The sequence below is a fragment of the Lynx canadensis genome, chromosome D1 (genome assembly GCF_007474595.2).
Source record: "Lynx canadensis isolate LIC74 chromosome D1, mLynCan4.pri.v2, whole genome shotgun sequence".
Classification (NCBI taxonomy): domain Eukaryota; kingdom Metazoa; phylum Chordata; class Mammalia; order Carnivora; family Felidae; genus Lynx; species Lynx canadensis.
Genome location: NC_044312.2, coordinates 69,420,401 through 69,447,141, shown reverse-complemented (window position 1 = coordinate 69,447,141; position 26,741 = coordinate 69,420,401). Strand labels below are relative to the sequence as shown.

At 49.8% G+C, this 26,741-nt stretch overlaps 1 protein-coding gene across 8 annotated transcripts in view; it reads right to left on the bottom strand.

Moving 5' to 3' along the window:
• The window catches only part of TEAD1 (TEA domain transcription factor 1), a 178,295-nt gene that overhangs the window by 39,690 nt on the left and 111,864 nt on the right, over positions 1–26,741 (bottom strand). For 4 of the 8 annotated variants that reach the window (XM_032594831.1, XM_032594833.1, XM_032594832.1 and 1 more), the window contains 5 exons: positions 14,891–14,902; positions 13,926–14,060; positions 12,496–12,542; positions 11,558–11,619; positions 9,687–9,811 (listed from right to left, as the gene is read on the bottom strand). In XM_032594831.1, the coding sequence (XP_032450722.1) occupies positions 9,687–9,811; positions 11,558–11,619; positions 12,496–12,542; positions 13,926–14,060; positions 14,891–14,902 (381 nt within the window). The remainder of the gene's footprint in view (positions 1–9,686; positions 9,812–11,557; positions 11,620–12,495; positions 12,543–13,925; positions 14,061–14,890; positions 14,903–26,741) is intronic. The other 4 variants (XM_030332000.2, XM_030332001.2, XM_032594834.1 and 1 more) reach the window with 1 other exon arrangement.

The following is a 26,741-nucleotide window of genomic DNA, read 5'->3' as shown; positions in this document are numbered from 1 at the left end:
CTTTTCCTCCTCTCCCAAATCTGTTGTGAGGTCACTTTCTATCTTGCTCCTGGCTCTCCTCTCCTCTCTGTTGCTTGGGGAGGCTGCAGAGGGAGCCCCGAGGGCCCGAACTCTGGAGTCAGTCAGGGTCTGTGGCCAAATCTGGCTTGGGTGGCACTTCCTAGCGGGGGTCAATGGGGATGGGGTTGGGTCCAGCCCTCCGGGACAGCTTCCATATGTGGAACGTAGGAGAAGCAGAGAACCCACCTTGAAGGAGCATCACAAGGGTTAAAGCAGATAATGTGTGGGAAATACACAGTGCTGTGCTTGCACCTAACTTGTTATTATCCTTCAGACTGGTCAGTGTCCGCTCTCTGAAACGCGCAGAACCTGTCCTTGAAAGTGCCCATCACCACAGATGAGATAAACCAGACTCCCCAAAGTGGCCACTCGGGTTTGATTTTGACTTTCTTTTCTCTTTTTCGAAAAAAGAACTGCTACCGGATTCTATTTCAGGGACCTCTGACGAGGCAGTTCCCTTTTTGTGAAAAGGGGGAGAGAAAAACCCTGGCCCTTGGCCTTGGTGCCGCTTCCTCAGACACGCCCAGAGCTGCACTACACCGTCCGACATAAAGATGGCGGTCTTTTCCTAAACTTGTTTCAAAAATTCCAAGTATGTGAAGAACGTAGTAAAACCTTGAAAAATGACTGCTGTCAAATAATACCAGCAGAAAAATCATAATCCACTTAGGAATTTAAAGAAACCAAGACGAATAACTCATGTCAAGGGATGCTAATGTACAAGTTGGAACAGAACAGGGACAAATCACCTACCTTTGCTTCCTGTCCCTCGCCTGCCTGGGCTCTGTCCAGACACCCCTCCCCCAGGGCAGCCTGGGCAACCTGCGATAACCCCTGGGCCCTGCAGGGAGTGGCTGTAGGGCCGAGCCAACCAGAATGACCTGCACATTCAGCGCCTGGAGGCAGTGGGGGGACGGGCAGGGCAGGGCTTGGCCGGGCTCAAACTCCGGTAGGGCCTCTCCTCAGCTAAGGGCTCAGAGGCACCAGCCCTATCCTGGCTACTTGGCTTCGTCCCCTGCCCTGTGCCCTTCTCAGAAACAAACAGCACTGAGAGCAAAGACTAAGGAGCAAATTGGGTCTTTCCTGCCCAGATCTCACACCAGGATGCACCCCCTCGGCCCTGCCTCCCATTTCCACCACCACGGTTAGAGAGGGTCTGCTGTTTTCTCAGAGAGAAGCGGGTCTTCCCCGCAGAGGTGCAGCTGCAAAGGCCCGTGGGCCGTGCGCGGGGACGGCAACCGGCGGGGAGGCGGGCGTGGGGAGCTGACCCGCCCCGGAAAGCAGATGGGAGCCTGGCCGGGCCTCTGTGAAACGTCCATAAAACCCAGATTTCCAGATGCTTTCAATTGCCTCATCCCCCAATGGCAATGAAAAAGGATGGCGAGTGCCCAGCGCAGCTCCCACATGAGGATAAACCACCCACCGCTGTGAGAGGGTACAGCTGGGTGAGGATGGGCAGCGGGGACCGCCGGGCAGCACGCAAGACAGAGCGGGGAAAACCACAGCACACCACACTGAGCCGTCACCCAGGAACACCGCCTCGCTTGTGTCCTTCCAGAAAAACCTGGGGGGAGAAGCATTTAAACACTGGGCGCAGCCAACCGTCGGACCAGCTGTAGCCTCCCTTGGAGAACCGGGAAGGCCAAATGTGCGCTCTGACCATTTATTCCAAGCACATGGGGCGTCCATTAACAACACAGGGATTAGAAGCCGGGCTTTGGCGTTGCTGAGCAGTGTGGCCTGGGGCAAGCTGCTTAACCTTTCTGGGTCTTGACTGCCTCATCTGAACGCAGAGGACACCTGGTTGGCTCTTCTCCAGGGGTCAGTGTGAAGGGCAAACGAAACAGTAAACAGGACAGTTCTGTGTGAACCACAGGGAGCTGCTTCCTAAACAAGTTTAGGAAAAGGTGCTGGTAGGCAGGTCTGCTGTTCATGAGATCCACCTGCCACGCCACGAACTGGGGTGCGAGAAGGAGCTTCTCTTCTGAAGGACCGGCAACTGCATCAGGCCAAACAGCTGTTTCCTGTGAAAGCACGACCCCATTCCGAGATGAAGCGCTGCCTCAATAGCCACCGCAGGGCCTAGAAACTTCTCCAGAGAAACCCTGCCCTAAGTCTTCACCCTGTCGGTGATACAGGCAGGGATTCTCCTGGCAGTCCGTGGAGTTTTAACCTTGCTTCGGAGCTCATTTCTTTATTTCTCCAATCGACTCCCCATACAAACCACCTGCCTTTCTTTTTGCCACAGTCCTCATCAATGGTACATGTCCTTCGAGCTGCACCGGTCACATTTTCCAAACCAAAACCAGGATCTGTGATCCAACCAAGGAATTTTCGTTGATCTGTGAATTTAGGCCGTTGAAAGGAGCTATAAAAATACGAAAATTAAATTGCTCCTGGGGCCACAGTGACCACCTGTCTTCGTGGAAAAGAATAAGGTTATCTGCGGGGTAACCTGCAGAACTGCAGGTGGGCCCCCCGGAGGGGTGGGGCTGGGGTGCACATCCTTGTCCTCGCAAGATCGTCCCAGTCCCGGTCCCCTCCATGTCACGCTGTGAGGAAATGCACGGAAGAATGCTTAGAACATAAGATCTCCCTGAATGGTGGTTACTGCTTCTAAGTCTCCTCAAACTCCTTAAACCACGGGCTTTGGATTCAAGACAAACTTCAAATATCTGGCCACGCCATCTAGAAGCTGATTACTAGGCTCAGCTACCTAAAGACGCTGAGGTTCTCTGTTTCCAATACCCACTCCAGCCAAGTTCATTTTGACAAGAAGCAAGAGCATTAGCAGACAGGCCAGCTCCTAGCAATCCTGCTTTCTTCTCTGTTCCACGGCTCTTCAAATTACAGCGCCATCCCTGGTCTCAAAAACACAGTCATCCCATTATGCTCTTCCTCCCACAGCTAATTAATCCCCAAGGCCTTTTAATTTTATCAACACGATGTCGCTCCCCTCTGACATTCTCTGTTTTGTATCCCCCTGGGCATGTCCAGGCCACTGCCTTCGTTTGGTCCTTGCCACATTACCGGACTGGAAAGTCACTCCCCTCCCCCAGCCTGCTTTCTAACCAGTTGCCAAGGTCATTCTCCTGGAACACACATCCGACCACATCTTGTCTTTCAAAAGAGGAGTGAGGATATTCACATTACCCGGTATATGTATTAAAATCTCTGCGGGGCGCCTGGGTGGCTCAGTCGGTTAAGTGTCCGACTTTGGCTCAGGTCATGATCTCGCGGCCCGTGAGTTCGAGCCCCGCGTCGGGCTCTGTGCTGACAGCTCAGAGCCTGGAGCCTGTTTCAGATTCTGTGTCTCCCTCACTCTGACTCTCCCTCATTCATTCTCTGTCTCAAAAATAAATAAACGTTAAAAAAAAAAAATCTCTGGAAGGACTCACAACAATCTAGTAACAGTGGTTACCTACTTGGGGTAGGACAGGCATTGGAAGGATGGGAAGTCTCCCTCCATTCTTTTATGCTTATAGATTTGGGGCTGTGTGTATGTATTCAAATCAGAATTAATCAGAATTAATTAATAAAAAATCATGCTATGGGGCACCTGGGTGGCTCAGTCAGTTAAGTGTCAGACTTCGGCTCAGGTCATGACTTCATGGTTTGTGAGTTTGAGCCCCGTGTCGGGCTCTGTGCTGACAAGCTCAGAGCCCGGAGCCTGCTTCGGATTCTGTGTCTCCCTCGCTCTCTGCCCCTCCCCCACTCATGCTCTGTCTCTGTCTCTCAAAAATAAATAAACATTAAAAAATTAAAACAAAAATCATTCTGGCTCCCCGCTGAATTTCAACAGGGTCCAAACCACCTGGTGAGCATAGCCTGGTCCCTTCCTTATCTCTGGCCCAACTTCCTGCTACATTACTACAAGGCGCTCAGGTCTTAAGTAGATTTGTGGAATTGTCGACATGTCCAAGGATCCTACTCACGTTCACTGTCACAGCAATACAGTGAAGACCATTATGTCCATGAACAGACTGGAGTCAGGCTGAGTCCACTGGTCCCCAATCTCACACAGCTGGTAAGAATTCAGATAGAGCCCTTCTTGTTCCACCAGAATACACATGTTGCCACTACAGTATGATGGGAGATGTGTTCTGAAGTCCAGGTGGCAATCTTCTTTGCCTCTTTTACTCCTTTGCCCCAAATCCTGAGAAGAACCATGGTGCCCCAGGTTGGAAAAGGAGCTCGGGGGAGACCCAGCCCAACTCTCTACCCAAGGTGAAGGGCACTGTTTACATCCAGCCTGTGCTTAGGGAGCTCACAGTTTGGAAGGCAGCTGTCTTTCTGTTTGAATAATTTCTTTATTTCTTCAAAGGTACAGTGAGGTGGTTAAGAACACCGAGTGGAGCCAAACCTTGGCACGGCCACTTCCTGCCGATGGATCTTGATAACGTACCCTTGTGTTTCTGAGCCTCTGTTCCTTTACTGACAGACTGGAGAGAAGAACAGTATCCATGTCAACATACTTGGCATACGGTGCTTTTAAAACAGCTCAGTCAGTGCCAGCAACAGTCATCGCTGCTGTAGTGAGTTGAGGTGTGCTTTCCCTGTTCAGGGAAAAACCTGTACCCGTCACAGAGCTCCCCTCCTTTTTCTGCAAAGCAGTGCTGCTTCCCAACAGAAAGAGAATACTCTCCTTGTCCCTCCTTCTCCAATCCACCGCCTTCCCTTCTCTGGTTGTATGAACTCCTACCTAAGTAAACTCACACACTCTCTTCCTGCATATAGTGCTGCTTGCCCTGGCATCCAGAACAATCCTGTGCCTGGGAAGTCTGAACCAGTGGGGGGCTGCCAGCTGTGGGGCCGGATGTGGCCCGGGCTGCAGGAGGGCTGGAGGAACCTGCCGCGTCCCAGGGTAGGGATGGAGGAAGTTGGCTAGGCTTTATCAGGAAAAACCACTCCCCGCGCACAGACGGTGAGCCCAGGTTTTCATCCGCCTAAAGGAGCAGCTGGCTCCCTTGGCCAGATTTCAGGCAAGGTGCTTCTAAACAGCCCACCCTGGGTGGAGGATCTTGCACTTAACATTCGGAAGTCCTTTGATACGCAACAGTGAAATCATGTAGAAGAGTGCATTTTCAAGCATTACTAACCACTTCTAAAATAGTCTTTGTTGTTTCGATTCCTCCTCCCTTTCTTCACCCTCTGCTGTTTTTCTCTTAGCTTCAAGTGGAGCCAAAGGTAACAGAGGGACTGACTTGCTGGTTTTCCACCAATATAAACAACCACCGATTTGGGGAAATGCTGCCGTCTGGTTTGTACACGATGCAGAGCCAGCAGGGGGCGCTCGCCGCCCGGATTACTCTTCCTTCGCTCCTCACAGATTTCGCGGAGCTACGGACTACAACATGAAGATACAAGTGGATCTTGCAGCTCTTTGGTCATCGTCTCCGGCTGCAGAGTCAGCAGGCCTGGACCTCCATCCCGTGTCCAATGACAAGTGACTGCCTAACATGGGGCAGGCTGTGTCACAGGATTAAATAAAATGATGCACGGCGTCGGCCACTGCCTCTACTGTACTGCGGAATATTACCAGCAGCCAGTATCGCCAGGGATGGCAGTCAGGAAGAAGTCTTCGGTGGCGGCAGTGGTGATGCGCGTGGTGCGCCGAAGAGTGACTTTCCAGAAGAGCTGGTACCAGGGAGGCCGCCCTAGACTGGGGATGTGGCAAACCAGGTTCTCCTCTTGCCTCTGTTGCTACACAAGTGTGTGTTCGTGCCTCATCTCCTCCTGGGGGACAGTACCAGCAGGGTTCAACGCTGGCCACCCTTAAACCAGCTATCTCTCCAGGCCTCTTCTACAAAAAGGAATAGAATTACCAACCTCACAGGGCTGTGATAAAGATGAAAGAAATCACTAGTGAAAAACAGCACAAGACGCAGGGCACTCATTTATTTGTTTGCCTTTTGTCACCACTGCCTATAAGCCCGTGACTCCAAGGAGGCTGAGCCCTGAGAAAGAAGTGGGGGGGCACATCTGTACGTGTGTACGTGTCTAATGTTAAATTCTAAACACTGTATACATCCCAAATTGTTAAAAGATACCAGGTGAGTTTCTTTTAGATGGCTTTACAATTTCCTAGAGTTGGAACAAAAATACAGTAAAATTAAAGCCCGAGAAGCACAGAAAGTCTGAGAGCCAAAGAAACCATCCACAAGCTCCACGTTTTTCAGTGTGACCTTGGGCCCGAAGTGTTACATTCATTGTAACAGCACCCTAGCGCTCTGTAGTTGCAAAATAAAGTACACATTATGTAATCTGAGAAGCTGGTGCTTGAGACCCTCTCGAACTCAGCTTTAAATAGTTTTGTTAATTCTCCCCCCCAAATTTCAATTAGTCACCTTGTTCTCCCAAGGTTCCCCTGCTTCCTCCTTCGGTAAGACTCATCCTTCAAGCCCTCACGTTTCTCCTAAAATTAACCCATATGCTACTATTCACAATCCCCCGTGTATTCACTTGTACACATTAAATCCATTTGTGTACCCCTGCAAACTAAGGGTCCAGAACCCAGGAATGTGAGGAGCCACATCAAAAGTGAGACTGGTGTTTACAAAGGAAACGACATAATTTCACAACAGTGATACAGCTTTGGTTGGCACTGACAGACATACTTTTAAAATCATGACGCAAGCCAGCAACACCAACATATGTATTAGATGGTATTATTACTTTCAGAAATTATACTTTTTTAATCTAAAGGACGAGTAATTTTCACACTGTGAAAGACTGTTATATTCACTTCAGCACCAACATCACTCCACATGGGTGTGTGTGTGTGTGTGCGCGCGCGCGCGCGCGCATTTCTGGTTTGTCTTCTCTAGAACACAGCCTCTATGACAATGGGGATTAGCTTCCTCTGCTGTTGAATCCCTAACACCTGAAACAGTGGTTGGCATGTAGTAAGTGTTTAAAACTAGCTGTTGAATGAATTCCAATTTCTTTCAGTCCCCAACTCGTGTCCCCTTAAAATATAATTATGTTCTCAAGAGGCCCAAGGGTGTTGACTCACGCCAGGCCTTGCATTTATTTCGGGGACTCTGAAGTCATGTGCTAAAGTCCAGTCTTTAGAGCCAAACCTTTTCCTCCATCGGTAAAAGGCCAAATCCAGTCGGACCAGTCGGATTATCATGTGTAATCCTAAACACGTACAAAACACGTATCTCTGGACTGTATTCCAAGGAGGTGGTGGGTCCTGCCTTTACAAAACTGTTTACCAACTTTCACTTACTCCTTTATATACTCAGAGTCATCACGTCTGGAATGTTCTTCTCCCTTATTCTTCCTCGGGCTAGATCAATCCTCTACCTAAGGTTACTTCCTCAAGGGAGTCTGCCCTGTGCCGTTAATCGCCCGCGGCATTCGATGCTCTTCCTTCTGAAACCCCACCATACTTCACAATGACCTCTTCATGAGTGGCTGGTGCTTTGTGTGTGTCCCCCCATTAGATGTTACACCCCACGTGGGCAGACACTGTGCACGCATGCGCAGGTGCTCGTAAATGTTTACAGATTGGACTGAAGGAATCTAGGGATTCACAACGTGAAGCCAAATCAACACTAACAACAACAAAAAGAGAGACTAGAGATTCCGGGCCCTAATGGGTCCATGATTGGAGAGGACAGTCACAAGACGGGGCTGCCATAGGCATTTTCATCAAAAAAAATTTTTTTTTATTGCCATAAAACATTCTATCGTGTTTTAACCAGGGAAAACAACTACCATCTTGGGACTTTTGCTTCCCAGTGCGTTGGAGTTCTGTTCCTTAAAAAATGGTCACAAGCAAAGAGAGAGATTTGCCACACAGGAGGCATGTGTACTGAAGAGAGAGAACTTCAAAACTGGGGATGGTTTACGGTAGTCAAAAGAGTAGAACGGAATAGATTTGGGCTCCTGATCCCTGTGCTTATTTGCTAAACATCTTAAGTTGTCTTAACATTGTCTGGGCCTCGGTTTCTTCGTCTGTAAAATAGGGCAAACAATTTAGTCATGGGGCCCTACGGGGACAGAATGAAATAATCGATTACACCGTACTCTGTAAGGAACCAGGTGCCATACAAACACACGTGATGCAAAGTGAAAAGCATTCCTGGGCCGAAACCCAGACTTTGGCCAAAGAATCCCCTGTACTTTCCAGAAAGAAGAAGAAACAAAGAACCAGGAGGATAATCTTCATGTTTGTTCATCTCAGTGCCTCTCAGAGAGAAAGATTTTAAGCCATCGCCACTACCCTTCCTATAAAACCGCTCAGCCACGTAAGAAGAGCGATCCAGCTGGCCCTTCCCTCCCTGGCCCCAGTAACTTGCCTCAATGGGCCCAATGATTTACTTTACATCCCTTTCTTCATTTTTCCCCCTAGTTTTGGAGCAGGCTCTATTTTACTACCAGCTCCCAGAGTTCACAATTCGTAGACAGAAGTGTCAGCGGTCCACACACAGGCTCCCCCTAGGTCTCTACTCTGGTGATGGCTCGCGGTGTCTCTCTGATGCCGCCATCAGAGGCTCTCCACTGAGCTGAAGTACAAACACCCCGGAGAGGTCACCTCCAATCGTTCAGTGTGCTGGTATTTACGATGGATGGTGAACTCACCCATGATACTTTCTGCTGACGAGGGAATGACAGCAAGGCGGTGAACTCACAGGGAGCCTGGGACCTCTGGGCGTTGGGAGCCCGAGATTGGGGCTGGGGGGGGGGGGGGGGGGAGGGTGAGATAGAGTGTGCGGAGAGAAGTTGGTGAGGATCCCGAAGACAAACCTCCTGATTCCTGCATTTTTGCCTTGGGCTCACCCACACACAGATGCAACGCTCATTCTCACAGCCAAGGAGTGGGAGTGAAGGAAGGGTCTGGGGCTCATCGGGTAGGAAAGAAGGGAGGCTCACATATGTATGGGAAATAATGGCGCAGGCTGAGAAACAATGAACGGTATGGCGGGTGCTGGATGGGGTGGTGAAGACAGAAAAGAAGAAAATGACACACAGAGTCCAGATGCCATTGTGACTGGTATTTATATCATAATGCAACGCGTTCTGTATCAAACTGCTAAAATACCATCTTGTTACTTCTCCTTAAGAAGAGAACCACTTGCTATCTTGAGAAAACAAGCAAAGACAGTATAGAATAACTAAGCTAAATGCTTAGGCTTGAGTTTTAAAGACAGGAATTGGAATCTCGCATCTAACAGGTATTACCTGTGTGACTTTTGAGAAGTTAATCTCTCTGTTTCCTCATCTGTCAGATGGTACCCGCCCTTGTAGGGTTTTTGTGGGGATAAAAAGTGACCATGTATATAAACAGCTTTGCACAGTGCCAGCCCCACGTCAGGGTTCAGTAACTGCCACCTACTGTTACGTTTTATTAAACACAAGAGCCTATTAAGGCCTTTCCCTTCCAGCTCCAGCCTTCCCCGGAGTTTGAGGCACAGAGCATTTGGCTCTAAAATTCTACCTATTTGTCAACACAAATACCTTTCTACTTAATTGGAAGTCGGCCTGGCTCATCTCCCGCAGGCCCGTTTACATGCAGGTTATTTGTCAGGCATGAGGCAGGGGGAAAGGAGAAGGAAGGCAGAGGCGGGGGAAGGTGAACGGGATGGGATTCAAGGCACACCTCGCAGTACACTCACCGAGTCTGGGTCTCGCTGCTGTTCGAGGAAGGCTGAGAATTCCACCAGGCGAAGTTTGGTTGTGCCGATGGAGCGGCCCTGCCAGGCTGGGACTGAGGGAGCTGGGGCTGACGCAGGCTCAAAACCTGAAAGACCAATCGTCACCTCTAAAGGAGGCTGTGAGCCTCGTCCCCTTGGGTCTCATGCCAATACTGGGGCAGGGCCCTGCACAACAGCTGAGCCGGGAGGAAAGGCCAACAGTCCCCCTCCGCCAGAGTCCAGGGGTAGAATTAAGTCAGGCGGTGGTGGGGTTCTGGCCAAGGACCCCGGAGGCACAATGGTCATGTGGCTCCTCTCAAGGCCAACTTCAGCCCAGTTTAAGGGTTGGAAGACATCTCACCCTGGATAAGGGGCCCAGCTGGGGACCAAGGCCAGAGAGGCTGAAAGAGCCCAGGTGAATCCTGCAAAGATCCTCTGAGACACTGGGACTACCGGGCACTTCTTGTGTTGGCTCATCTCCCTCCTTCCCTCCCTCCCTCCCTCCTCCTTCCTTCCTTCCTTCCTTCCTTCCTTCCTTCCTTCTCCCTTCCTTCCTTCTCTCCCTCCCTCCTTCCTTCCTTCCTTCCTTCCCTCCCTCCCTCCCTCCCTCCTTCCTTCCCTCCCTCCCTCCTTCCTTCCTTCCCTCTCTCCCTCCCTCCTTCCTTCCTTCCCTCCCTCCTTCCTTCCCTCTCTCCCTCCCTCCTTCCTTCCCTCTCTCCCTCCCTCCTTCCTTCACTCTCTCCCTCCCTCCTTCCTTCCTTCCCTCTCTCCCTCCTTCCTTCCTTCCGTCCGTCCTTCCTTCCCTCTCTCCCTCCCTCCTTTCTTCCTTCCTCTCTCCCTTATTTATTTATTTATTTATTTATTTATTTATTTATAGCACAAGGCAGAGAGAGAGGGAGAAAGAGAATCCCAAGCAGGTGTGGACAGAAGCCTCCCGACACAGGACTCAGTCTCATGAACAAGGAGATCATGACCTGAGTCAAGATCAAGAGTCAGACGCTTAACCAACTGAGCCACCCAGGCACCTCCCAACCCCCAATCTCTTTTCCTAAGACTGTGGTCATGAACACTACAGAATTCTCTCTCTCTCTCTCTCTCTCTCTCTCTCTCTCAGAATGTTCCATGGCATCAGAAAAGAGGGTAACACATGAACACACATCCCATCTGGGGATAGTTCAGCTAAGTGACTCCAGGCGCACAGGTGGGGGATGGGGCAGGTATGCGGGCGAGATTTGGGTTTCCTGGTCAAGGCTTCCCTGGAAACTCTTCGTTAAAGAAAGGGTGCAAGGAACTGAAACCTACTGACATAAGGAAGGGTAAATAAACCCTATCTGCTCTCAAGACGTGGACTGCCCAATCCAGCCTGTTTATGATGAGGAAGTAACCACCACAACTTCCCCTTCCAAGGGTGACCCAGGGTCTTGGCGAAAGTGATGGGCTTCCCTTTTCTTTCTTTTTTTTTCTTCCCACTTTGCAATTGAGATATAATTGACATATCTAAATCTTCCTCCCTTTCTTTTTGTTAAGTAAATTCTCTGCCCAATGTGGGACTTGAACTCATGACCCCAAGATCAAGAGTCACATGCTCTACTGACTGAGCCAGCCAGAAGCCCCTGGCTTTCCTTTTCTGTAAAAACCCATCTGAAGAGCTCCTGGGCAGAGACTGGGGGCACTGGACACATCCATGACCCCCTGACTTCCAGCCTTAAGGAAAGTAGGGGTGAGGGAGGGGTACCCACGGACCTACAGGGTGGGGGTGGGGGTGGGGGTTGCACTGCCGTGGAACACAGTGTGACGGGCTGGCTGCCAGCTGCGTGGGACACTCTCCACGAGGGAGCCGCTGGGAGACTCACCTGGAATGGGGGCTGTGACCGCTGGCTGGATGGGGTAGGCCTGCTGCACAAAGGGCTTGACGCTGGGGGCGGAGGGGCGGACAGAGTCATAAATCGAGACTATAGCAGTGGCTACTCTACTCCCCAGGTCTTGCCTTGGCCTCCCAGTGCTGGGGCCCAACCTGCCACCCCCCACACCCCCCCAATTAAGGTTCCCTGCTTGCAGGTGGTAGCACAGCCCAGGCAGAGCTCTGCCAAGACAGAGACGGTGACTCCCTCTGATTGAGACGGGCCACCATGGTGCTGGGGACCCAACCATCAAGCCTCACACCGCTTCAGTGGGACAAGCTGGAGAGACCCCAGCACGATTCCCATACGCTGTGACATCTACTGGACCTTCTCTTCTCGTCTCTGCCACGACCCAGGTCAGGGGTCACCACTCCCAGGCAAGGTTTGGGACGTGCTTCAGGCTCCTTCTCTTGGCCAAACAGCTCAAGTTCTTTTGAGAACAGGTGGGCAGGATTTCCTTTCTGTTTTTATCTCCAGACCACCCTCGGCTTCCAGTTTACAAGGCCCGCTTCAAGCAGGATGGTCTCTTAGCTGCCCTTACCACCGGGAAAGCCAGCATGGACTGGGCTATAGGATCGCCTCCACCGTCCTCTCTCAGGAAGGCACTTCTCAGGAAGACCCCGGGCTCTGCCCTCCAAAGCCATGAAGGGACGGGGCCTCTCTCCCTGTCTCCCGCTGGACACTAATACTTAAGGTGGCCGTGAGCTGGACTTAAGCAGTCTCTTTGCTGCTACTGGCCTCGGCGGATAATGAGAGATGACTCTGGCAATCTCAGGTTAAATCTCCTTTCTCCCGCAAGCCCTGAGGCAGAGTCATCCTAGAGAAACGCCACCGGGGTTGGGCTGTGACCAGACCCTTGCCGTCACTGAGAAGCCCCTCCTTGCACTTACTCTTGTGAGGATCCCGGCTGCCCTGTTTGTATCATTCCTGGCCAGAACTAGAAGGCAAAACGCAAGAGGTGTCAGAATTAGGAGTTCACATCGAAGCACTGTTCGGGATGCCTACACACTGCAGGTCCTGCTAAAGACAATGGGTTCAGACCCTCCATCAGCTGCACAGTGACCCTCTCTTGACGTAGATGTGGTCACCGATGTGCACACGATGGCAGTGGCATCCTTGGCCTGGCAGCCCAGGGCTCCTCCTCCAGATCAGTGCCCTGAGGGCAGGGACCAGACAGCAGCTTCTCCATGTTCCCCTGACACCTAACAGAGATCTGGGCACATTACAGGTGGGCTCACAGATGTTCTGTCTGACTGCCTTATCCAGGCACACCCCCACCCCCCCTTCCCCCTCCCCTTCTCTTCCTCCATTCTTTTTTTTTTTTTAATTTTTTTTTAACGTTTATTTATTTTTGAGACAGAGAGACAGAGCGTCAACGGGAGAGGGTCAGAGAGAGAGGGAGACACAGAATCCGAAACAGGCTCCAGGCTCTGAGCCATCAGCACAGAGCCTGACGCGGGGCTTGAACTCACGGACCGCGAGATCATGACCTGAGCCGAAGTCGGACACCAACTGAGCCACCCAGGCACCCCTCTTTCTCCATTCTTAAACCCTCCCTGTGTGACGTTCTGTCTCCACAGCTCACAGCACTGAGGGCCCAGCTGGGAGAGGACAAAGCTCTGAGCAAGAGGCCAAAAGCTCCGAGAAGCAATGCGGACACCTCCTTTGCTGTAAGCTTCCCTGAGGCTTCTGGTGCCTGCCGACCCCTGCTGGAGAGGCGGCCTGTTGTAAAAGGAGTTGCAAAGGGAGGCATAAGGCTCCAGGTTTGAGTCCTGAGGTCACTATCTATGGGACTGTGATCAAATTTCCCAAACTCTTGTTACTCCGTAACCTCGTCTGCAAAACGGCAACAATAACTAGAACCGCTAAAGATGATTTCAAAGATTAATGGGATTATAACAAACATTCAACTTCTCAGCCCTTGGTAGGTGCAAAAGGAAAACGGTAACAGAATACTTTGTCCCTTTAGGGCTTAGTTCCCTTAAAGTGACCCCGAGGACACAGGAAAAGAGACGAAGGGCCAGGAAAAAAAGCAGAAACAGCAGGTCACAACCCAGAAAGGCACTGGCAAAGTAATACCTAATCCCACGTCTGCAGGGACCAAGGATGCCTTCCTCTTCCTTTCTCTCCAGGCCCCCTCCCTCCTTCTCTCTCCAGCTCCTTCCCTCCCTTTTACCACTTTGCCCCCAGGAGCATCAGCTGGCCACAGGTAGTCCCTCCCTCCCCTACACGGGAGCCAAGAACAAGCGCCAGGTGGATGGCTTCACGCCCGGCCCCTCACCCCTGGGGGCCACCACTACAGGACCAGCTTGTGACTTACCCCCGGCGCCCCCGGGAAGGCGGGGCGTGGAATCCCAGGCAGCCCCAGCTTGTTGTGAATGGCGGTGGCCGAGACAATCTGTGCTGACGACATGGCGGCCATGTGCTGCAGGGCCTTATCCTTGGCAGTCTGATCCTTGAAGGTGACAGTGACACACAGACTTAATACAGAACACAGGGCTACCAGGCAGCTTCCACAGGCACAGCCACGAGCACATGGACTAAATACAGAGCCACAAGAGAGGCCGGAGAAGCAAACATGCACGGATAAATAAACACAGCCAGAAGGCTAAAACACACTCGACCTACCGTTAACTCTGAACCTTTACTGAGACTACCCAGTGGCAAGGTTTTATAAAAAAAAAAAAAAAAAAAAGAAAAATTTTTAATCTGTTTTTCAACAGAATGGGAAGCCTCTGAGAAGAGTGGACAGCGTATTTATTTTTCCAGCTTCCATAGGGAGATTTCTCCAATTACTTAACACATTCAAGGCAAGGGGAGGGGGGAAGGCCTTGCTTTTAAGCATACGGATGGGAGAAGGGGGCGTAAAGAGGGGTGGCTGTGGATCTGGGGTAGGACCATCCACAAGGTGCGGGCAGGCCCCATCGGTGTGCACAGTCACGGGGCCGCACTCCCAGGGGCTGCTGGAGTCATGCGAGGCCCAGAAGCCGTAGCAGACACCTGGTGAGGGGAGGTTGGGAGGCAGCAGGGCGGGCAGGGGGCCAGGACGGGGCCAAGCAGCATGCTGGCGGGGTGCATGCTTTCTCAGGTATCCCCACCATGGGGCTAAGGCCACACAGGTTCTCTCTACAGCCGAGAACGCAGGGGCTGCTACCGGGTAAGTGGTTTCTCCCTTCCCTGATGGGTCACTTCTAGAAAAGCCAAGGCTGATAACACAAAAGCTAGCCAAAAAGTCTGCCAAGCACAGCTAAAATACAGAATACTCAATGTGGTGAAAATACTTACCATGCTTGTTACCTGGATACAACAATAAACAATTTGTTAAAAGAATTGCGGACAAAAGCAGGGGTATTTTTCTTCTTCACTTAAAAAAATACATATATACTTATACAAACACAAAATATTGGGTACAATAAAATGCATAGGAGTGTGGGTCTTTTTTCACATTTTAGGAGGGATGTCTGACCCAGATAACTAGAAGGGCGATTACCAACCATTCCAACCTTTCAGAAACTACTCCCAACCCCCTTCGAGCTGGTTCTGTGGCTTCCCCAGTACAGATGGAGAAACGGTCAGGCAGGTCCTGATGGTACAGGCTTCATGCTTGGGAAACAAGTCAAGGTTCCTCCCGGCTGCTAACAGAAGGTCTATACAATCTATACCAGGCCCAGACTCCATCAGAGCAGGAACAAAATGGGGACGGTAAAGTAAAGACAGCACCCACCACGGCTGCCGTTCAGAGTCAGCCAGTGAGTGAAGGTCAAGGGGAACTTCAGGCTGAAACAGCCCTGACTTGGCTTCAATGTGTACAGATTTACCCAGAGGTGACACAGAAGCATGCGGAGGTGCCAAAGGCAAAGCCAAAAGGAGAAATTTAAACACGAACAAGCAAAAACCAGAAACAAAAAGCCCCCCAAAGCCTACAAAATAACTACTAGGGGCTTCTAAGAAAGATCAAATTAGGTGCTCCCAAGGTATAGACAGACATCACTCTGCCCCGTAATTGCCAGAACACCGCGTGAATTTGCAAAAAGCTTATGTTGCCCCTTGACAAAGAGCCTAACACTTGCATAAAATTTGACACTTGTCACATTTCTCTGGCTCTCAACTGAAAAAGTAAGGAGCCTCATGTCGCAGCTTTTTGGCTGGCACACGGTCATTATGGTCATCTCGAAAGGCACGTGCTACAGCTGAATGGCACCACAAAGGGCCCAGGAAGCCTGCAGGATTGCTCGTCCCCAGTGGAATGGCACCGGGGGACTAGAGTGGTGCTCTACTGCCTCTGGTCAGATGACATTCTTTGAGCTGAGCCTCCATTTGCTTATTTGCTGAAGGCTCTACCTAAAGCTAGCTTTCTCTGTCAACATTTTTGCTTCCTTCCTTCCTTCTCCTTCTCTCTCTTTTTTTTTTTTTTTTTTTTAAGATCTGAATCATTTCAGACACTGCGATGCTCGTAAAAGACAAAATCATGATGATGGTGGAATAAACTGACTAGGTGTATAAGTTCCCTAAACCCAGCTGAGCCTGACACACACACAGATCCCAGCTCCAGTCCATCTGTTCCTACCTAGCTGGTCCCGTGGTTTCACCTGCCACCTGCCCCCTCATCATCCCCGCAGAAGGTGATCCACATGTGTGAACAGAAAACCCGGCTCTAGTCACACTACAGCCCGTCTCCGTCAGAAGTGCCCTGACACGAATACAAACACATCAGTTTTCTTCTGGGCCCATCACTTTGTACTCCAGCCCCGAAGCCACCTAGCCCCTAATGAGAGGTTACGGACGCCTCTCAAGGTGATTTCTGAACTGAAGTAATGCCACAGGTCTCACCACAGGCGCCTTCCACTGAGAGGAACAAGCCTCACAACTTCTCCGGGGCCCAGGCTAGGGGAGCTGGGACAGCGCAGCCCAGACTTCTCGCAGGCCTGGCTGATGCGAATTCTGAGGAATTACTACAAAAGATCTGTGGGCTTGGCTCTATCCCAAAAGCACCATCCTCGGGGCGCCTGCAGGGCTCGGCTGGCTAAGCGTCCGACTCTTGACTTTGGCTCAGGTCATGATCTCAAGGTTCCCGAGTTCGAGCCCCGAATCGGGCTCAGTGCTGACAGCACAGAGCTGGTTTGGGATTCGCTCTCCCTCCCTCAAAAATAAATAAAACCTTTTTCTCTCTCTCAAAATAAATAAAAACTTCAAACAATTTTTTTTTTTAAATTTCAAATGCACGTCATGGGCCTCTCTCAGACCTGAGAGTCCCTTGTTGATGAAATGCTGACGACGGGGGTGATTTGGCACGCCCAGATACAGTGTGTTTGCACACACTCGGGTGGATGGAAGGACTCAAGAATTAAAAGTCCAGGTCCAAAGAGAAAGGACTCCCCCACATCTCCATGGCCCATTTTTATTCTACTAGAGGTGCTGGAGATGTTCCCGTGTGCTGCGCTGACTGAAAAGTTCTTCGAAAAGCTCATGAAAGTTTGATGCTTTTTTTTTTTTTTTTTTTTTTTAAAGGAAATCAGTCAAGGAGGAAAGGAGAAAAGTCACCAGCTTTTGTATGTCACACAGCTTCGGAACATGGCCGTTTCCTTTTGCTAAACACAGTAAGGTTGGACTCTTACTGCCCAGCGTTCCAGGACGTGCCTGAATGGGACACACGTCCGGAAGCAGGAGAGCAAATCAGTGGTTCCTAGCTCACCAAGTTGTTCCGTGCCAGTAAAAGGAGCCTCTCCAGGCTGGCTTAAACCTGCCTTGGCGTGACGGTAGTGGGTTGCGTTACCTTGGGCAAGTCATTGAATGCTCTAATTTTCTTCATCTATGAAACAGAGTTGTACTTTATTCTCTAAAGCCTTTCTGGCTCCAAAAGTATTTGTGGCGATGAGTGTGAGTTCCATTTATAAGCAAATACGTCTTAACACACACAGCCAGAAACCACCGGCGAAAAGACAGTAAGATGTTAAAATTTGGGCAGCTCCTGGCCACCTATCCTAACAGAGAGAAAGCCAAGCGTGGAGAGGAAATTTTATCTCAAGTAGAGGTTCTTTCTGCACTTGACCTAGCTATTTGAGAATAGGCAATTTTCTGCAAATGGACTAAAATGTCTATACCTCTGATTTCCTACCTTTTGAAGTGGAGACACTCTACCTACTCATCTAATTTTAGAACATCTCCCCGTTTATCTATGATATATATTTGAAAATTAAAAGGATTAAATTTTATTATTTAAAATCTAAAGCAACCCTGCAGATAATAAGCACGGCAAGCAAGATCCTGAAATCAGAACCGACAGCCTGGCTGTTGACCCACTTAATCTGAAATGGGAGTACGGAACGATGCCAAGCTGAGAGATTTCAATGGAAGGGCCTCTAAATTGTCATTTGCAGCCTAGAGATACAAGCCTGGCTTGGAAGAAATTATAACTCTAAGTGTCAGACCTGAGTAAATTGCTTCTCTGTGTCACTCTGGTCTAATATCCTGGACTTTTGGGCGTCCCACTCCATCCTTACCACTCACCCCAAAATAAAGGGGGCAAGGCGGTTGTTAATCTACCCAAATAACTGACGCTTAAGTTCAAAAATATACGTTACACTTGTACATCAGAATACTTTTATTCTAAGATGTTTTCACACCAACATTTCTGAAATGTGGATGAGATTTACAAAGGATGAGCACCCTGTTTTAACCTGAAAAACTGTTACTAAGTCAATACCAAGTTGCGGTCTGTGATGTCTTACAGGATGGGAAATACTCTGAGTGTGTGCGTGTCTATACGTGACCTTGCATGAACAAGAACACCGTGTCCTAGCAAAAAGCCTGGACAACTTCACACCGAGTCCTCATTACTGATTTTAAGTCCCTCCATCCCTAAGATTACGAAGAATGAGGCCACAAAAAAGCTGAATATTTAGGGAATGGAGAATAAAAGGCAAATCTCCTTTTCCAACTGAATCCTAACTCAAGCCCATGGTCTGAAATGTGCAAAATATTTATGGAGCAGGAAACACGGGGGCTTTAAGAACAAATGGCCCGTCTGTCCGAAGAATGAGGTCAGACACAGCACTGTGCCGAGGGATGCAGGTCTCAGAACCCACTCGACTTTCTTCCTTGTCCAATTTCTGGCACGCCATGCTGTCAATGGCCTTCCCTGCCTCAGCCACACGGGGTCCAGCAGGCTGTGTCACGCATAAACTTCTCAGCCTGAAGCCTTCCAAACTGTTATTGCCATTTAGTAAACAGGCTTTCATATTTCATGAAGCAGAGCAAGGCTGCTGCTATACCTCTGGGTTCCACAGACTGCCTCCTCGTTATGGTTTAAATGTGCACGATGTTTGGAAAGTGTCTACAGTGTAATATACGTGACAGGAAGGCGGCCAGTGTCACAAATGCACATGGCTGAAGCAGTGCACTCTTCAGACTCCAGGACATGTGATGAATCAGTCTCCAGACAGTATGGGAGTCTTATTCCCACTTTCCTCTGCTTCCTTGGCTTTTGATTACTCTGAGGAATCAATTATCTTATCGTTTTCCAGCACTAGCCATCAACAACGTTAAAGATAATATAAAGTTCACAAGCTTGCAAGTATAATATTATAGCTGTTATATATGGCATTTTAATGAATAGCATACTAAATCAATATACTCCAGTTTGTTCAGGGGCCGTCAATTTAAAACTTAAAGACTCCAATCTACTTTATTCATAAGGAAGTCCACTGATACACCAGGAAAAATAGGCAACGTTGGAAAAAAAGACCATGGACTCAAATTCTCTGGATAGCTCTTAAATGTTTTTCCCCAAGTGCACTTTTCCCAGCAATACAAAAATACAGTACAGGAGAGGAAAGATAGCAATTTGCTTGCAAAACCACTTTTTTCAGGAAAAGACAAAACACAGGATGCTCTCCTAAAAAGTCATTTTGCAGATGTTGCTTTCACCTTGCACTATGTGGATTCACATGACCTCTGTGATTATTAGCGCTAGCCCCTGAGTACATAAAACATTGCAAATCTGTAGGATGGTTTGGGAGAAAAGATGGAGGGCACTTGAATTTTTCTAGCCATGATCCCTAATTTACTTATTATTAGAGAAAGCAGGAGTAAATACAAAAGGGGGCTATTTCGGTCGGGCAACAGCTAATGCCAGGGGGGGAAGGCACATTCATACTTCTCCCGACTTGCCATGTAATGAGTAGCAATTAATTCATCTTATTGTATTTCCAAATGCCAGAGACTCCATTCACATCAAAGAAAAAATTTTCAAGGCTTTTACTATTGTTCATTTTTAAATGTACTAAGCTATATTTAGTATTTTAAAATTGTCAATAGTGTTTCCTTTAATTTTGATGTGGGGCTTAGCATCATAAAAGATTGTAGATGAAGATCCAGGTGATTTATAGGTGTGCCTGACAACACTACCAGGAAACCTATCATTGAGGTCAGCTAAAGCTAGGTCTGGGTGCTGAGGAAAAGGCAACCTTCTGACCATAGCCCCCTTTCCCCTGGGAGGTGACAGTAAGAGGCAGGAAGTAAATCTTTCCCGAGGAGCCAGAGGAACCCACGCAGGCAGCAGGCTCTAGTTTGGCTCCAGACTGAGTTCCAGCTCCCACCACTCATCTGCTGTTTAATTCAAATATACAGAAGCGCCTGGGTGGCTCAGTCGGTTAGCATCCAACTTCGGCTCAGGTCACGATCTCACGGTTCATGGGTTCAAGCCCTGCGTCGGGCTCTGTGCTGACAGCTTGGAGTCTGGAGCCTGCTTCGGATTCTGTGGCTCCCTCTCTCTCTCTGCCCCTCCCTGGCTCATACTCTCTCTGTCTCTCTCTCTCTCTCTCTCTCTCAAAATAAAGAAACATTTTAAAAGATTAAAATTAAATAATTCAAACATACAGACACGATGAACAGTGAGAGATGATGTGAAAGCATCTTGAGTCAGAGAAATGAGCCCTCATCCTTGACCAGTATTCTTAGGGCAGAGCTGCATGACATCATGTGAAGAGTTTGGGCTTTGGTGCTAAATGCAGATCAAATGCAGACTTGGGACCCTGGGTAAGTCACCTGGCCATTGAGCATCTGCTTCCTCATTTGTAAAGTGAGGCCGAGAACAGCGCCTTCAGGACTGCTTTGGGAATTGCATTAAGCACTCCCCAGGGTGCCCGCAGCCTTGCCATTCAGTGAACTTGCAGTCTCTGGGGCGCATGTGACCCGAAATGCTTAAGACACCCTGGTCCCGATCACATGAACTTTCAGCTCTCTGGTAGTCTAGAGCATCGTAGGCACTGGGGGCCGATTAACAACGGGATTTCTCTAGCAAGCGATAAAAACGGAGAATGAGGGTGTTTCCGTTGTCCTTAAAAAGAAAATCCAGCCCTGGTTCAGTTCACACAGAAAGGTGAATGCATTCAGCCCTCTGTTTACACTGTGAGTTCCGCATCACCACACGGTTGATAAGAGGTTCTAATTCCAACACACCCAAGCCCGAGAAATAAACGGTCTCCACCCTTAGCTTGAACTCAGGTAAATTAAAAACAAGGCAGAGAAAATATCACTGGGGAGAGAGGGTGAGTGCAAAAGAACCCCCTGAGGATCGGAAGGTATCAGGAGAAGTGCCGCGTCATTTCCCAAATCCTGCGGCCGGGCCAACTGTCTCAGGACTGGCGCCGGGACAAAGGAGGCTGTGGTTTCAGGCTTCCGTGGCCGTGTGTACCGCTGACAGCCATCGCCTGAAGGAGCGGGGTGGTTCAGCAGGCCACGGGGAGCACCGTGGGTGAAGTGAGGCGTGTCTCCCCTGTGGACGGGCCCATTCGTGGCCGGCATCGGTGGTGACACAACTGGGAGGTAGCCTTGTGAAGTGCAGCAACGCCCCCAGAGAAGTTCCTGAACTCTCCGCGAGAATTAAATCAACAATTTGAACTTTAAGCTCTCTGCTTATTGGAAGGAACGGCAGATTGGGAAGAATGGCCTGCTCAGAAATCACATCACAAAAGGCCACCAGGGTGAGGATGAAGAAAAAGGCCCCGGGGAGCACATGTAGCTCGTAAATTAGTCACCAACGACTGGACGCAATCGGACACTTGCGGGCCCTTTTCTGCTCTCGTGGCATGACGCAATGTCAGCAAGTAGTGGCTTTTCTTCAGTGCGAGTCCAGAGCTGGACATGAACACGTCCACCGCCTAAGATGTATTCCTGCTGAGGTCAGGGCAGAATGAAGAAGCCCTCTTTTCCTCGGAGTACCGTCTGGACTTGGGCACTCCAGACCCCAGGAGGCCCGGCCCACCTTCTCAGGAAGATGACGACGGTCCACAGGGGGTGGGTGGTCTGCAGGTCGCCTTTCTGCGGCCGCCAGGGAGGGGAGGCCTCTGGGCAGGGACTGGACAACCCCTCGAGGCAACTGAACATCCCGAGATAAGAGACTCGGAGGAGGAAGCTCGAAGTAGGAACCATAAGCATCAAAGAGAGACTGCTTCGTGTGTGGACCACACTTCTGCGTTCTTTTTATAGGCTGGGATAATAAATCGCTGCGCTTCCAAAAAAAAAAGGGGGCTAATGGCCTCTTGGGCAATTAATGGTGAGCGAAATAATTCAAAGTAGAGAATAACTTCTAGAGCTGTGGGCCAGGCTCGGGACCACGCCGTACGCTGTCTTCTCTGACAGGCTGCCGCTTCTCCACTGCTCGGCCGGAGATCGCAGTGAGGGGCTAACCTGCGGGTGAGGAGGAGACGCGCGACAACAAATGAACCTGCTCTGGGTGACATCTGCAGGTGCAGCTGGTGACACGAGGTCCGAGGGAGGAAAGTCGGCATCCTTGGAATTGCTAAAGGCACGTTCCACCGATCCACAGGTCCTTCCCACGCTGCACCTGCGAGGCTCCATCTTTACCTTGTAACTACAATCAGGCCTAGTTACAAAGCCATGTGTCACCTACAACCACCCCAGAGCCTGTTAGAGCAGTGGGTTCAAAAGGATTTTGTCTGGGCAGGGACCACAACATGGCACGCCCAGCGCTGCGGAACGATTCCCTCAAAGCTAATAAGCTCCATCTTAGACCTCCAGTTAGCGCTCTGATTTGTCTCTTAAGGCCCGTTAGCCCAAGAAGATTAAATCAGAAAATAAAACACTGCAAAGCGTATGCTTAACGCCCAAAATTCTGGCACTCTGGTCACAAGTGCCTTGCATTTCCTTATCCATTTTAGCAGGCTCTTGAATCTCAACGGGACTCCGCCAACCCCTTCACCCCTTCTTCCTACTGGCCCGGCTTCTCTGCTCCTGGTTCTTCGTCTCCTCACAGCACTCCTCGACTACCTCAACCATCCCCTCGATCTGCTTGCCCCTTGCAGCCCTCCCTTGTGCTTACAGTCTGGGGCCAAGGCCATCCCAAATGGCTAGCCAAGTCTATCTTGGCTTAGGCTTCTACATACATTATTAATTTCTTAAGTTTATTTATTTATTTTGGGAGAGGGAGAGTGTGAGAGTGAGCAAGCAGGGGAGGGGCAGAGAGAGAGAGGGAGAGAGAGGGTCCCAAGCAGGCTCCATGCTGTCAGTGCAGAGCCTAATGTGGGCTCGAACTCACAAACTGTGAGATCGTGACCTGGGCTGAGATCAAGAGTCGGACGTTTTACTGACTGAGCCACCCAGGCACCTCTAGGCTGCTTTGCATAAACAAAATGTCTCATGTTGGTGCCAATGGCTTTAGCACAAATTCAGAGTAAACGATGGATACAAATCTAGACTCATTTTAGGACAGGGGCAAAAGGAGAAAATAGTTTTCACTGGATTTATTTTCTTAGGGAAATAAATGGCAAGGAAAGATACCATTGCTGGGGGGTGGGGAGAAGAAGGAGATTGTGATTGGCTGGGGAAAGAGGTTGGGGAGAGGAAATTAGAAAAAGAATAACGTTTTGCCATTTGATTTCTTCCACTGGAAAAAAAAAAATGAAGAGAAATACATCATAATGAAAATGATCATTTCTGGTTGGTAGAAACAAATATTTTATAGTAACTCTCTTCACTTTTTCATGTTGTCCTATTTAAAATACAGCAGCAAGAAACTCGTAGTTAACTGATGCATCCCCTCAGTGAACTACCATTACTTTAAGAGAACCCAACCTTCAATAACCTATATGTTCAATGCTGCTATTGAAAAGTGTACACTTTTCAGACTTAGTAAGGAGAGAAGTTTTAAACATCATTTACTCTTTAAAAAACATTGAGGAAGGAAGAGAGCACAGCAGTCAAGGGGACAGGAGCGGGAGCCAGCTGAAGAGACTGTGTGTGTGTGTGTGTGTGTGTGTGTGTGTGTGTGTGTGGCTGCCCCTGGTCCAGGTCAGCACCCCTCTCACTCAGATCCTACAGCAGCCCCTGAATTAGGCTCCCTGCCTCCAGCTCTGCCTCCCCCTAGCCATCCATCTGAAAAGGGTGGGAGAGAACTTTCCAGCCCAGAGCACATCCCACGGCTCAGAGATGAACCTCATTCTCTCACAGAGGATCTGGGACCTTTCTGTTGGGTTTGCCCAGGTCCATCCCGTGCCTCCAAGTAATAGTGTTTTTCATGGTTCCCCAAACACACCGATATCTCAGGGGAACTGTCTTCCTTTCTCAGTGCCCAGTTCTAACAGCACGCCCTCCCCAAGTCTTTCTTTAATTCTACACTCAGAGCTGACCACTCTTTTCACTGGAGTCTTTGCACCACTCTATTCAATTTCCACTGCAGAGACCCCTAGTTGGGGAGCAGTCTCCTGGATATTTAGTATTTCCCCAATTGTGGCCAGAAACAACAGAAATGTTAAGTGTTCCTCAAGAACAGAGATTGCTAATTTGATTCTCTATGCCCGACATGTACTCGAGGGTCTGGAACACTGGGTTCTCCATGAAAAGTTTGCTGTGCTTTATAAAGTTCAAATCTCCGTGGAAATCTTAAATGTCCACAAAATGAAAACAAATTTTGTTATGACAGCTAAAACTAAAGTCCACACATTTTGGGGTGATCTGGTTTACGAGCAAGCACTCTGAGAACCATTTCTGCACTAGCAGAAGAGTAAGGCTGACCTTTGGGTCTCATTCTAACAGATTTTCAAGAGCATGACTTTTGTAGTAAGGATGACTCATCCTTAATTGGGACATGAGCATGACCACGCTCTTCTTGAGTCTGGTTTCTTCACAGGAATATGGCAGAACCGGCTGCCAAACATGGACTGTCCTGTAAAGGCTGCAGGGACAGCGGACAGTCACCTCCTTTTCCCTTTGCCTAAGGCAGTGTGGTTTTCAAACTGTATTCAGTGGAACACCCCAAGAGGCCATTGCTAAGGCTAAAAGAGCATGAGCCCCAATTAAAATAGTTTACTCATTTATATATGAAATGCTTCAACAAAGATTTCAACCTGAAACATGAGTTTGCAGCTTAAAAAAAGGCTGGAAAGTCACCAGCCTAAAGAATTCGACCGCACCCTTCCCCAGGAAGGAGGGAGGCTTACAGGCAGGAGGGCTCCCATGGAAGCCACGCCTGGCGGCGGCCCCAGGTGTGAGCAAACCACTTTTTCAGACTCCAAGGGAGGCCAGAGGGATGAAGCCTGGCTTCGTTCTCTTTAAGGAGGGCCTCTGTCCACCCCAGAGAACACAAATCCTTGACTTCTGAGCACACAGGAAAAAGGCCCAGCAGCGGGGCTGAAGCAGGCGGGGCAGGCCATCAGCCACCTTCTCCGGCGAACCTGGCTACGTCTTCCCAGGCAAAGCACGGCGTCTCTTTTTGAAGTCTGGACCCTCGCTGCCGCCCCCACGGCCCGCCCAGAAGCTATCGCTGTTGTCTGCGGGGATGACTTCAACCTTCCACAGCGAGTCTGCCTCGTTAATGAGTGTGGGAGGCCAAGGCAGTGTGGCCGTCAGCCTGACCCCACAACGAACTCAGTGCTCACCCCTGCCTCCCACGAACGTGCTGGGAGACACCAGACCTGAAGGGGAAAGCACGGATAAGCCGTGAGACCTACCTCTCCTGACGAGCCCGCTGCCTGCCTGGTAATGGCTGGTTGGGAAGGCTGAGGAAGGCATCCCTCACATCAAATGCCCACGGGAGGCGAAGGCAGCAACATGTCCACTGGCTGTCACCTGCCAGTCTGGTGACAGCCAGTCTCACTCATTCTCCTCGGCTGGCCTAATGCCCTCTGGGTGGTGACACAGCGGCTCTGCGACTAGGACCTCACTGCCCTGAACTACGGATAATCACCACAGTGCCAATCACACATTAGGTCCACATTCTGACCAAGGGCTCGAAGTTCACAATTCGCCTTGTTTCTAAAGTGTGGGTGCCGAAGAGAGGGCTGGTGGTCAGAACTGCACGCCCAGCTCCAAGGGACACGAGGGAGGGGGGCGACACGGCGCATGCTGGCACAAGACCTTCTGCTTGAGAACACTCTCCCATCTCCACTGGGTGAAACCCCACCTCAAAGACCGGTGGGGTAGGCGTCAGAAAGACCTGAGCTCAAATCTTGGCAGCGACGTGTGCTGGGCTTGGTAGCTTCGGGCAAACCAACTGACCTCCTGGCTTCTTAAATATTATCCCTCAAAATCTGAATAATGGAACTCACTTTGGAGTGAGCTTACTGCATGAGAGGACACGTAACAGACTTTGCATACACTCACTCGGTCTTTGCATTCCCCAACAGCAGCACCGTTGCTGTGCAGCCCGTCCCTGGGATTCCCTCCACGTTTTCTCCGGGTGCTTTCTGCTAACACTCATCCGACAGTGCCCTCTATTCTGCCTTCCTATTTCCACGGCCAGCTCTGTGAATAGGGGGCTGACTGTTAACTGCCCACCGTGATGGACACCATGCCTGGAGCACTCCGTTGGTATTAGCTGATGGGAAGAACAAAGGCCTCCCTTTTCCCAAGAATAATGTGGTAGGGAGGAAGGAAAGGAACCGCAAGAAGATGGAGGTGGTTCTTGGAGCTGAAACGCTGAGCCGGTTGCTACCCTACTGCCTCTGTTTCCGCCTCCTCCGTGTGTCTGTCCCAAAGGAGAGTGGGCCAGGGCTGAAAGGAGGGGGAAAGTCATCTTTTTTTTTTTTTTTTTTTAAATAAGAACGAACACAAATACAACAACTGTGTTTGCATGATGTACGTGTACGTATAAAGTACTGGTAAAGTGTTTCCACGGAGG